The sequence below is a fragment of the Danio rerio genome, chromosome 20 (assembly GCF_049306965.1).
Source record: "Danio rerio strain Tuebingen ecotype United States chromosome 20, GRCz12tu, whole genome shotgun sequence".
Lineage (NCBI taxonomy): Eukaryota > Metazoa > Chordata > Actinopteri > Cypriniformes > Danionidae > Danio > Danio rerio.
In genome coordinates, this window is record NC_133195.1 from 4,855,252 (window position 1) to 4,869,095 (window position 13,844).

At 33.8% G+C, this 13,844-nt stretch overlaps 1 protein-coding gene across 5 annotated transcripts in view; it reads right to left on the reverse strand.

Annotated features, from left to right (window-relative positions):
* Window positions 1-13,844, reverse strand: part of papola (poly(A) polymerase alpha) — a 26,198-nt gene continuing 12,354 nt past the window's right edge. The window contains 12 exon segments of one of the 5 annotated variants that reach the window (NM_205758.2): window positions 1-1,223; window positions 3,743-3,778; window positions 3,862-3,915; window positions 4,070-4,126; window positions 4,696-4,889; window positions 6,822-6,901; window positions 6,996-7,129; window positions 8,232-8,356; window positions 8,457-8,566; window positions 10,873-10,992; window positions 11,102-11,155; window positions 12,929-13,013. In NM_205758.2, the coding sequence (NP_991321.2) occupies window positions 1,128-1,223; window positions 3,743-3,778; window positions 3,862-3,915; window positions 4,070-4,126; window positions 4,696-4,889; window positions 6,822-6,901; window positions 6,996-7,129; window positions 8,232-8,356; window positions 8,457-8,566; window positions 10,873-10,992; window positions 11,102-11,155; window positions 12,929-13,013 (1,145 nt within the window). In that variant the 3' untranslated portion in view covers window positions 1-1,127. 5 annotated transcript variants of the gene reach the window in all.

Here is a 13,844-nt window from a genome sequence, read left to right on the forward strand (position 1 = left end):
TTTCTCTTTGCAACAATGTAGACTTTTATTTGTGAAAAAGTACAATACCTTGTCTTACAAATAAGCGTATGAAAGAACTGAAAGAACATTGCAAGGCCATAGGAAGCGTTTCACAGAAGTGAATCTGTGCTGACACCACAGCTGGAGCGGCAGCTTTACACCAAACCATACAGTCAACACAGACCATCAGGACAAAACACGGGTGTAAGAAAACTTTGTACAGATTCCAAAAAAAATGAACTAAATCACTCAGCTGTTCCAGTAAAACCATCATTTCTTTTTTTTTCCAAATCCAAAAATTCTCAAAATCAGCTCAATGTTTAACTCCGTCTGCCCTTTTAAATCACGATAAATCAATCAAAACTCCACATTAGGAAACATAATCCCAGCATATAAGAAAACGGAGCTGTTTAAAGCAAATAAAAGTGTGGATCTCGTCGTCTCTTATCTAAATATATACATGAAGACATGATAAAAATGAAACGGCCAGCACTGGTCTCCTCAGAGCACGAATCAAGAGCATGCTGGGGAACACTAGCTATTCCGCTCCTAATAACCCCCATAATTAATGCCCTGCTAAGCAGCGGAGCAGAAACCATAGTGTTTACGCTAATCTCAGACTGATTTGGTTAAATTACAGCTGCATTAGTGAGCTAGAATCATCTGGACGTCGTCTCCTCGTCAGATTAGTGCGGTCATTAGTTGAATGCATCTCCACCTACCGAGCACGCCTCATGCTCATCTAACACCTTCAGCTCTGTACAACATACGCAGGATTGGTCTCTAGTGGACCAACTGAACCCTGGAATATAGGAATTACAAGACTTTTCCTTGATTTACGAACAAGAACTAAAAAATAAAGCGTCAGGTCAAAAGAAAAGGATAGCATGTGCTCACACAAACACATTAAATCACATTGAGGATTTCGTTCTTGTGGGGAGGATGTAATGTGTGTTTTTTTGTTTTAGTTTTTTTGAGCAAGAGAAGGATATGAGAGAGGAAAACAGGGAAGTGTGTGTGTGGAAGAACAGAGCTGCCCTCTTGTGGAGAGCAGTGTTGCACTTGTGCAGGAATCGAGGGGGATTTTCACCTCCTGAGATTGAGACGAGCTGAAGACTGGGCCGCTTCTACCTGCTGAGTCGGAGCTTGATCGAATTCTTGACCACAGGGATGGGGTTGTTTGGGAGGACCGGGACGTCCGATAGATCAGCGTTGGATGTTTTCTGTAGCAAATTAAAAACGTGTATCAGATTAATTTCAATTTTAGAGGATGCACCAAAATGAAAAGTTCTGGGTCGAAATTCTGGATGCGCTTACCAAACCAAAACTGATTTGTAATATTTATTAATTTATTCATTAAATATAATTTTGTATGACTTTTTACATTTAATGTGCACAATGAAATTAAAACTGACCCGCAGAACCACACACAATCTAGACAAACCATATATGGTTACGACGAATGTTATTAACGTCTTCTCGGACATCGTCATCAATATAATTAAATAAATAAATAAATATATAAATAAATAAATAAATAAATATATATATATATATAAATATATATATATAAGTATATTATAAAATATATATATATATATATAAATATATATATATATATATAAATATATATATATATATATATATAAATATATATATATAAATATATATATATATATATATAAATATATATATATATATATATATATATATATATATATATATATATATATATATATATATATATATATATATAAATATATATATATATATATATATATATATATATATATATATATATATAWATATATATATATATATATATATATATATATATATATATATATATATATATATATATATAAATATATATATATATATATATATATAAATATATATATATATATATATATATATATATATATATATATATATAAATATATATATATATATATATATATATATATATATATATAGTGAAAAAATATTGTACACAATAAACAATAGTGCTTCACAAATATGGCGAACAAGAAGGGCGAATGGTGATCATTGTTTCTAATCGTCATTCAGTATAATAGGCTGAACAGTTTTCTATCAGTCATCATAGATGGTCAGTCATTATTTACCTGACACAGTCAACATAGCAGATACACGATTGCTGGCCTTGCTGAACGATCTAAATTGGACAGTTCATAATGGATTAATTTATAATGAGGGAAATAATAGCAAGTTAATATAGGCAATATATTAATATTTTACTCAAGCAATTTAATAGTATTTATTAGCTTAATTTTCTGATAACTTTTATTAATGATTGGCCACAATAAATACTATAGTAATTTATACCAAAGTAATATATTGTTTTTAAATACTTTTATAAAGTACTGGTCATTTTTTGTAATTATAGTTGCAAATATATAAACAAATATAACAAAAATAGCATTACAAATTAACTGGTAATATATAACAGTTGCTACAGTTTAGTAAAAGATAGTAGTTTATAATTAAATAATCAGTTAAGATTAAATAATATATACACTATAATATATAATTTTTAAGTTACTATAGTAATTAATTTTAATGTCACACATTATTGTTTGCTTTTTATATTTTACAACAAAGCGGTTTTAACAAAGTATAATAATATTAAGAGGATATTAAGAAATAGTTTATTACATTTAGTCCTGTGAATGTGGACACGTGAATAAAGTCAAGAGTTTAACCAATTATTTTTATTTACATAATTTGAACACAAAAACTGCAGAAACATTAAAATGACTGTTACGATATAATATTGATATAATGACTGAAATGGTAAACCATATTTGTGAAATACATTAGGTGGCGATAAGGCTCCTAAGGAGCTAGTTAAGTTACCATATATGGTTTGACTTGATCGTGTGTGCTAGATGGTGTGTGCCTGAAACGTGTGTGGTTCTGCAGGCCTGCAGCTGGATAATATTGTTAAAACTAGCCATATGATTTTGTTAGCTTATGTTACTACTTTTTTGGTGAACAATTCATCTGTGCATGTCATTAAGAAAAAAAATGATTTGCCCTTCTAATCTTTAGTTGACATCTAAAAATCCACGTCCAACGGTTTGATTTCAGTTCTCAGATTACGTCCGTCTAAGGTAATGGGCGTGGCTAACATACTTAACCACGCCCCTCCAACTGTCAGTTTTTACAACAAACAAAAACGCTGAGCATGTGGTGTCCGTTAGGTTGTAAAAACTCTTATCCGGATCTTTCTGAATAAAGTGCTGATTTTCCCACATCCAATCATGTTGCAGTAGAAAGAACAAGCCACGCCTACTGTTTTCTTATTTAATATTGTGCTTTATCTAGAATCTGCGTCACAATATGAAAAAGCGGTCGCAGCTTCTAGTTCACATGGACTTTAACCAAAGATTCAAGAATACACAAGACATGACAATACTATAGTTTTGAAGGGGGAAAAACGTAATGGTCTCTAAGCTGAATGAAGCCAAGCCTCCTAGTACAGCAATATTTTTGTCCATTTTTGTCTTTCAGTTGATCATTTTCAGCAGCTGGTTTTTGACAATGTCTTTGCTTTTCAATTCTTGGAGGATGAGAGAGCTCCAGGATTTCATCTAAACCACCTTAACTTGTGTTCTAAAGATGAACAAAAGTCTCAGGGGATTGAAACGACATGAGGGTGAGTAATTAAAACACATTTTTTTTGTTTTCGGGTGAACTAACCCTAAGAACAAGCCATTACCTGAGCAAGTGGAACCTTCTCTGCTGTGTCCTCCACCTGAGAATGCCAGGAACTCGTATCATTATTTCCACATATTCACTAATAATCATTAAAACACCCTGCTTTGATGATTGGCTCACCATTAATTCAGTCTCTGTTTTCAGTTCTCCGTCTGAAGGAATCACTTCAACGATCTGCTTAAGATAAAAACAACACAACAATCACGACACGCAGGCTGAAACTCTGAGCGATGAAGATGACAGACAAACTGCCTCTTCAAGTTCAGAGGCCAAGACGGAGAGAAAAATGTCGTTTTGCTAACAAAGAGAAAGAACAATTAGCCATTACCGCTGGAGCCACATGGCCATCAGTTTCACCTGAGGACTTTGCTTCTGGGGCTGACAGCTAGAAGAGCAGGATTTAATTAGATTTTTAAAAAATATTCATAACAACCAACTTAAATATGGATATGTGATGTGTGTGAAAAACACATTTACTGTCTTAAAAAAACAAGATGTACACACAAATGAACATTTGTGTTGAAATGATTGACATTCACTGTGCAAGAAGGCAAGTAATCCCTCTTGAATGTCAATAATTACAACAAAACAGTTAATTAGTTTGTACATCTTGTTTAATTTAAGACACTAAATTTTTTTTTTCCACAAATTAGGTGTGTGTGATATAAAATTGTTCATATAATGGCGAAATAAAATAAAACTTTACTGGTAAGACTATTTTAAGGTGTCCTTGTTGCACATTCTCCATGTACTTAATCCAGTAATTAAAATTAATCATGAATAATAACATCCAACCAACCCTAAACCAAATTCATATTCCAACCCTAAACAAAGTACACTTAATTCATTAACATTACGCAGTAGGTAAATTAATAGTAACAAGGAAACCCTAAAAATTTATACTTATAAAGTACTTTATTCAATTTTTTTATATATAAGAGAAGTTAATCTTACGTCCTCTACTTTGGCTTTCTTGGTCATCTCATTCTCGAGGGCAGAGGCAGGTCTCTTAACAGCAGGTTCAGCAGATAAACATGGACTGGGCAGAGGGTTCTGTTCAGAGGGTTTCTTTTCAGACTGAATAGGTGAAGTAGACTGAGGAGGGGCCGCTTCTTTTCCAGAGGCATTGCTGCTGGAGGTCCCATCAACTGCAATAAACCACAAAAAAAAAATATATATATATATATAGTAGTTTTAGTAATATTAATGATGATAATTAAAAAACATAACAATAAGTGCTGTCAAACTATTACAGACTATAAAAAGTTTGCATCAAAATACAAGTATACCGTACACATTATGTACAGTATGCGTGCAAGTCAGAATTATTAGCCTGTTTATTTTTTTCACCAATTTCTTAACATAATAGTTAATAACTCATTTCTTAAAACTGTTTTATTTTATCTTTGTCATGATGACAGTAAATAATATTTGACTAAATGTTTTTCGAAACACTTCTATACAGCTTAAAGTGACATTTAAAGGCTTAACTAGGTTAATTAGGTTAACTAGGCAGGTTGGGGTAATTAGGCAAGTTATTGTATAACGATGGTTTGTTCTGTAGACCATCGAGAAAAAAAAATTAGCCTAAAGGCGCTAATAATTTTGTCCTTAAAATGGTGTTTAAAAAATTTAAAACTGCTTTTATTCTAGCCGAAATAAAACAAATGAGACTTTCTCCAGAAGAAAAAATATTATCAGACATACTGTGAAAATTTCCTTGCTCTGTTAAACATCGCTTGGGAAATATTTAAACAAATAAAAATTTCAAAGGAGGGCAAATAATTTTGACTTTAACTGTATGTTTTGATTATTTTTTCAACACATTTATAAACATCATAGTTTAATAACTTATTTTACTAGATATTTTTTACAATACTAGTATTCAACTTGTTTGATACTTGAATACTTGTCACAGACTTAAAATAATGAGTTAATGAATTATACTTTTGTTAAATGTTTTACTGAGATGTATTGTTGGTGATTGGATGAGTGTTGGCCTGATTAGAATAGTAAGACCTTTTTAAAATGATTTTAGACCTACAAGATACATTTAGGTATGATAATTTAAGACTTTAAGGTCTAAAATTTAGTTCTTTGAATTTAAGACATTAAGACCCCGCAGACACCCTGACATCATTTTTATATAAATAAACATTGAAATCAGAATTATTAGCCCCCCTTTGAATGTTTTTTTCTTTTTAAAATATTTCTTATCTGATGTTTAACAGAGCGAAGAAATTTTTACAGTATGTCTGATAATATTTTTTCCTCTGGAGAAAGTTTTATTTGTTTTATTTCGACTAGAATAAAAGCAGTTTTTAATTTTTTATGAACCATTTTAAGGACAAAATTATAAGCCCCTTTAAACAATTTTTTTTCCCTACTAAATTAGGGGAAAAAAAAAACGGGGGTCTGGTAATTCAGGGGGGCTAATAATTCTGAATTCAACTGTACATGCATGTGCATACATACACTAGACCAAGGGTGCACAAACTTTTTCATATGAAGAACCAAAAACTAAACATCACTGAAAGCCGTGGGCCGAAGATAAATATACCAAACTATTTTATATTGCAAAGTTGCCATGGGTAATTTCCTAAATATTTAAAAAGAAAAAGAAAACAGCACTTTGAAATATTAACTAAAGCAGTAAAACTTTAGTTGAAACCTATTGCAATAAAAACATCAACAATCACATTTATTTGCTCACCAAGTCTCTGCATTGTCCTCCATCAGTCGGGTGACAGTATGTACATTTTAAACTAAATTACAGCATTTAACATTTCACTTTAGTTAGCTGTTTTTTGTGGTTTAACAATAAAATAAACAACTAAAAGATTACATTAAATTTGAAATGACAATCATCATTCTCCCTCTCTTCTCAGATGGGCCAAATCAAAGGTTACCTTGGGCCAACTTCGGCCCTAGTTTAGACATCACTGCACAAGACAAACGTCATGTAAACATGACCTTTTATTTTGAATGCAGACAGCACTAATGCATCTGTGTGAAAAGAGTGATTATTAAACATTTAAATAAATATATTTAAATATATAGGGTTAAGCCCCAAGTCATACCACTAGCCAGGTGTGTGTTTTCGCCAGTAGCCTCTGTTTTTCCCTGCAGTTCTGAGGTGTTTGTGGCGGTCCCAGTGGATCTACAGCGAGACACAAAGAGAGAGGATTTAAAAAGAAGTTCTGTAAAGGTATTTATTCCTAAAATATATAATTAAGACTGCTTTGACTCTTTACCCCTGAGGGCTGGGGGCTCGGGCTATCTTTGCAGCTGAAGGGCCCGTTGGGGAGGGAACTGACATGCTGTTGTCGCTGTCAAGTGAAAGGTCCAGATTGCTGTCATTCATTGCACGAACACCATCAGATGAATGCTAAAGGGAAAAAAAGGAGATTGACAAAATAAATAAATGTGTTAAAATGGTTTTAAAGTTTAAAAAAAAAATAATAATAAAAAATTGATTTATATAACTGCTGAGCAAGAAATGTAACATTTTAAGGTAACAAACCACCACAAAAACTAATATAAATGTCTATACCTCAATAAAATGACACTTCAGTACAAATTTAATGCTCCATGTAAACTGTACCAAAAAGTCATGGCAGTCAGAGATGACTTATACCATTTCAATATAAATTTAAAATAAAGAAAGTCTGAAAGCGTAAACACAAAAATCAGATCTTTCCAAAAGCTTAGTAAAATAAAGGAATAAATAAACGTACAAACACACAATCCCAGTTTCACTTAATACTAATAAAAAAAACACAATGAGCACTATATGCATCTTAATTTCAACAGAAGCCCTAGTTTGATGAAAACTTAAAGAGACTTTAAGAAGACATTTGAGAACCACTGCTCAACTGCCAAAATTCATGATGGAATTAATCCTAAAATGGTTTATTAAAAATAATCTGAGGCTTCAGGACACAAAACGAATGAAAGAAATATTTTGGTTTAAAAAAATATAAATAATTAAATACAATAATTAATTATTTAATTAATAAATAAAATTAATTAATAAAAATAAATTTAAATAAATAAAATAAAAAATAATTAATAAAAAATTAATTAATATTATATATAAAATAAATTAAATAAAAATTAACTAAATAAAAAATTAATTAATTAATAAAATAAATTATTAAAAATAATTAATAAATAAATTAATAAATAAATAAATTAATTAATTAAACTAAAAATTATTTGGAGAATCTATAAAAAAAATAGAAATGTTTTTCACTTTGGGACACAAAATTAGTGGAAGAAATCTTCTGGCTTAAAAGAATAAAAAAAGAAATAAAAATAAAATACAAAGATTATTTGGGAGGAGGAAATAAATACTTCATGTGTACTCATTATTCGTAAGTCTCAAAAAGATGTTGCTAATACTATTATTTGACATAGAGACTTCTGTTGAAAATCAAAACATCCCCTCAAAAAAAGTTGCCAAATCAAAAGGACAAATGAAGGCTTGCCTTTCTCTTGCTCCTGTGAATGGCGACTTCGGGCAGTAGTTGATGCAGCTGTTTCCTCTTGACATGCATGGCTGTGATTTTCATATCTTGCTCAAACATTTTACTAGTGATCGCTTGACGATAAACTACAGCCAATCAAAAACAAAAGCAAAGTGTAAATCTACTGAACAACAGCACTGTTGACTCTTTCTGCACGTTTTCCTTTAGATATGCTGAGAATCTTACCTGTGTCTGTGAAGGACTGGATGTCAAACGTCAGGTCCACATTAAGATTTTCTGATCCCTCCATTTTTTTGAACACAATACCTATTACCCACATTGTGCTAAACTCCTCTCTGTACACACACACACACACACACACACACACACACACACACACACACACACACACACACACACACACACACACACACACACACACACAGTAAAGAGCATGTCAAAACTTTCATCTGCCTTTTGACAATCATTGAGTCTTTGTAAAACCCTAATGAAACAAGGACAAGTTTAGTACCGTAAACGTTTTAGCATCGAAAACAATTAAAAACTAAAAATTAAGCAGGTGCTTGCCTATTACTAATTTACTAGGTGTTAATATATATTTGTACATGGCTGTCTAGAATACTCGAATCTGATTGGTCAGTCTTCCATTCCAAGATATGTCATTCTGAGATAACAATCGCTAAATAAAGCAGGCTCATCTGGAAACTTCGAATCCCCTTGACTGTCAATAAATACGTTCAAATCCATTCCGCATTCATATGCATCTGCTTGTCTGTCACTGCATTTTTTTAAATTGTTTGCGTCATCTTGTGACTGAAAAATCAGGTTAGTGTATACTCCATCAGCTGTTTTCATTTTGGTCAGCTTTGCTTTTTTGACTGTTTAGCGCCATCTTGTGACTAAATAATGCGTAGGTTAGTGAATACTCCATCAGCAGTTTTTGTTTCTGTCAGCTTTGCTTTTTTGACTGTTTAGCGCCATCTTGTGACTGAATAATCAGCAGGTTAGTGTATACTCCATCAGCTGTTTTTGTTTCGGTCAGCTTTGCTTTTTTTTTAACTGTTTGGCGCCATCTTGTGACTATATAATACGCAAGTTATGCCGAGTTCAGACTGCATGGTTTTAGCCCTGATTTTGACTCGCCGACAGGTTTTGAGAAATCGCAGACAAATGCCTAAAATCACAGGCAAATCGGTGCTCGTTCAAGCGAGTGACGATCACAGTGTGAACTATCAAAGACGGGAAATAAGAAAATCGACGATGAGTCGCTGACATCAGTGAGATATTTGGCATGCTAAATATCTGGAGCTGTCGGCGATTCACATCATGCAGTGTGAAATGTGTTCTGATTGAAAATAACGTCCTTGATCACCTACAGCCAATGAGAGAGCAGCATTAGTAGTACGGGTACCTGCAGGCATTTTCAGTTTATTTGGACCCAAAAAATGGAGGAAAAACAGTAAACTTGGCAGGAGCACCGTGTGTTTGACGTGTCATCTGGTCAAAAGGTTTAAAAAAAAAAAAAGTTGAGCAATTGCTAATTCTCTTCGAAAGCCAGGTGAGCAACACGCGTTTATAAAGCTAAAGCCTTCTTTTTTTATTATGTTCTTAATAACGAAAGATATATTACATGACCTCGCTGTGTTTCCATGTCACTTCAGGCTCGTGTTTGGTTGTGAGACGTAGTTTGGACAAAGTTTTCTGTGATTCTTCCTATTTTAAAGTCATGCAATGTGAAATCTCCTGTCGCCGTTCCATCCTTCAGTGTAAACCCAGCAGCGACAGAACGCTACCACAGATAGTCATGCAGTATGAAAACATTCGTGACACGACTACTTTGACAATTATGCAGTCTGAACTCGGCATTAGTGTATACTCCATCAGCTGCTTTAGTTTCAGTCAGCTTTGCTGTTTTGATAGTTTGGCGCCATCTTGTGACTGAATAATGCGCAGGTTAGTGTATACTCCGTTAGCTGTTTTCGTTTCGGTCAGCTTCGCTTTTTTGACTGTTTGGCGCCATCTCGTGACTGAATAACGTGCAGGTTAATGAATCCTCCATTAGCTGTTTTCGGTTTGCATTTAAATTAATAAACTATTACGGATTAAAACAATGTTTTTTGCGTACTTTTTATGCTTTGTGGCAAGTAGTCATGTCCAGGGCAAGAGCAAGCTTAACTGTCGCTCTAGGCAAAGAACGATCACGCCACCCTCAAATTGTGGGGGGGGCATATGGGGTGTTGGGTCGTGGACATAACTGGGGCCGCGAGTGTTGAGGGAGGTGTCGCAGACGCCGTGATATAACCGAGGCGACGGGGGCTGAGGGAGGTGTCGCTGACATAACTGAGGACGCGGGTGTTGATGCAGGTGTTGCAGACGCCGCCCTAGGCGATCGCCTAGGTCGCCTCTATGGACGCGCCGACCCTGGTCATTTCATAAGTGTGATAAAGTACATCCAGAATTTTCACTGAATAAAGCTCTCTAGTCTTATACAAATAACAACCTCCTGGACGTACTTTATCCCTTACGTATGGCTGTATATTACTTAATATAGTACCAGGCTGTTGAATGCTTGATGAACTAGATAGATCTAGATATAGGCACCATTAATAAAGAATTAAATCCTTAAAATCAAGTGTCTTACTTGTCATTTCCCTCTTTTGGTCCCGGGAATGACTGTGGATTCACATGAGCGAGTGTAATGAATTCATTCTTCTCCAGGTTTCCCACGAGGATTCGGATCTTTGATTCCACAAGGCCAACCCTGTCAGACAAACACTACATTTAGTCCTAGTCGAGCACATTTTGGGAGACAGATGCAGGGGACACGAACAGAACATCGGGCTGGGCCAAATAAAATAAGCTGTACTCACCACTCTAAATGCTGCTTCTCTGTCTGTGCGCTTGCTAGCAACACTATATAATGCCTTGGGACATAAAAGACAGAACAATGCCATTACATCCTTTAGACTAGAGCTGTTGAATTAAACCCGGCAAAAGCCTACAGGGCCGTCCTGCTGCCCCCATCACACTGACACTGTCCTGTTACACCTTTCTCCACAAACAATCTCTTCAACACAGCTGGGATCTCTCATAATCAAATGCAGCCACGAGCACACTTCATTTCACACACTATAAATGCTTCTCTTTAAGAGCATATTTTTTACAAAATCTGACTAGAAACATAAAGAGAGTACATTTATGGTGGTCAATTATTTTAATCAGACAAAAAAAATATGTATCTTTAATCATTTTAAAGTAAAAAAGAAAACATAATATACAAGTTTATGAATTGTATATATATATATATATATATATATATATATATATATATATATATATACACATACATATATATATACATACATATATATATACATACATATATATATATACATACATATATAAATTTTTAAATTACAGAGAGTATGTGAAGTAAAACTTCATAACATTGACCTCCAAGTCACTTGATATGGGTTACTTGTAATTTAAATAGACAACCTAATACAAACTAATGTAGTATAAACTCTTTTTAGGATTATATACTTACAAAAAAAGACCAAAAAAATTAATGAGACTTAATGAGAATTTTTTTTTGTTAAATTTAGCAAAGTACCAAAGCAACGAGTCGCAAATTCTTCATTTGACCACAACTTTAAAAAAGTAGAGCAAACTAAAACATGCAGTTTTCTTTTACGAAGCACCTCAGTTTGGACACTTTGATTGCATATTAGCTAGTCTGGAATGAATACAATGAGAGCAAGTAAACCAATTATACGTAAGCCATTGTTTGAAAGCAGCTGTGTTGTCTTTAAGAGAGAAATAATAGTGATTATAAATGGATTACCACAGTGAACTGCATACAGTCGCTGCATCCTCTTGTGGGTGGGAAGATTTTGTCATAATGTGAAAGGTTTTCCGAAACATTACAATGAGCTACGTTTATTATAAAAGTATAAAAACACAAATTAAATAATACTGACCCACTAAAACGTCAAAGAAATGTCAAGCACAATGGATATTCACTTATAAAAGTGTCCTTCAAAGAATGAAGATAATAAACATTATACTAACAACAACAATGTGTTGAAATGTCTGTTTGTTTAGTCTGAATCCAATATGTTTTGACTGAAATCTTGACTTCAAGTCATAGCGATTAACTTCACACAACATTTAAAAGAAAAAAAGGAATACAAATAGGCTAAATGCTAGACATTGACGGAAATTGAAAACAAAATTAGGAACACTATGAAAACACAGACTAACAAGAAATACATTGTACGAATTGTGAACTAAAACATTTTATTTTTGAATTGTATACAAATTATTATAGCACAAGAAAATCAGTCAAACTTTCTTTCTTTTTTTTTTTTTTAATAGAAAGCCATTTAAATACCTACCTTTGAAAAGTAAATCAAATTAACCATCTCCAAAAAATTATTACTAACATTTCAGGCATGCTCTACAGGACTGATACACATTTTAAATGCTGAAGCGTCATAAAAAAAAGCCATCCATAAGAATAAACTGATGGTAGGCAAAATGCTGCGTTTATTTCAGACTGATGACATGGATTACATAAGGTAGTACTCGTGGATGGGCTAGGAATGCGTGTGGGTGCAGTTTTGTGAAATAAATCTTTATTGAAATGATTAATTCTCACCATGTGTGTCCAACAGGATATGCAGCTTAATACATACTTGTATTTCTGAAAGAAGTTTGGTGCTTCAAATAGTTTGGACCAATCTGCTTTATTCTGCAAAATTTCATCCGTGATTGCGAGACCTGCGAGGAGTTAAAGTGGAAACGTGAATCAAACGGTGAAGAGAAATATCAGTATAAAATGCTAATCCGAAAACAAAATGTGTGTCATTATTCCAAACCTGCACCTTGTTTCAACCAGTCAAACACAAAAGATGAAGTTTGGAGCTTAGAAGTTTATTTAGTACTAAATAAATAAAACAAGCGACACTACAAGTTTTATCAGGGTTATCAAAAGTATAAAGTTTGGTACCAACCGTACTAAAATACTTGAGTAAAATTCTATCAAATTTCCAAATAAATTGTCCATAGTATTTACCTGCTCAACAGGTACGACTGTGATTGGCGGTAAAGGTAAACGCTTCATCATTCTACACCAATTGCAAACTCAGATACACGAACATCACGAAGGATCGTTTCAAAGACGCATCATTCAGCGGATCTGTCCATGAACTGACATATGAGTGAACCACCAACACAAGGGTGTCCAAACTCGGTCCTAGAGGGCAAGTGTCTTGCAAAGTTTAGTTCCAACCCCAATCAGACACACCTGGGCTACCTAATCAACCTCTTATTAGGCTTTCTAGAATCATCCTTGCTGGGGCCTCATGTATCAACGCTGCGTACGCACAAAAACTTTGCGTACGCCAGGTTTCACGCTCAGAATCGCTCACGTTTGGATTTACTAACAATGAACTGAACGTGGGAATGTGCGCAGCTTCACGGCAGCTTTATGGCTGGCGTACGCACATTTTTTGTGCGTGTCTGTTTTATTTCCATTGGCGACTCCTAGAGGCAGTTGTGTTAAATTCCTCTCTACAAAGTGTCTGAGCCTTGCAAGGGCAGCTGTATGAG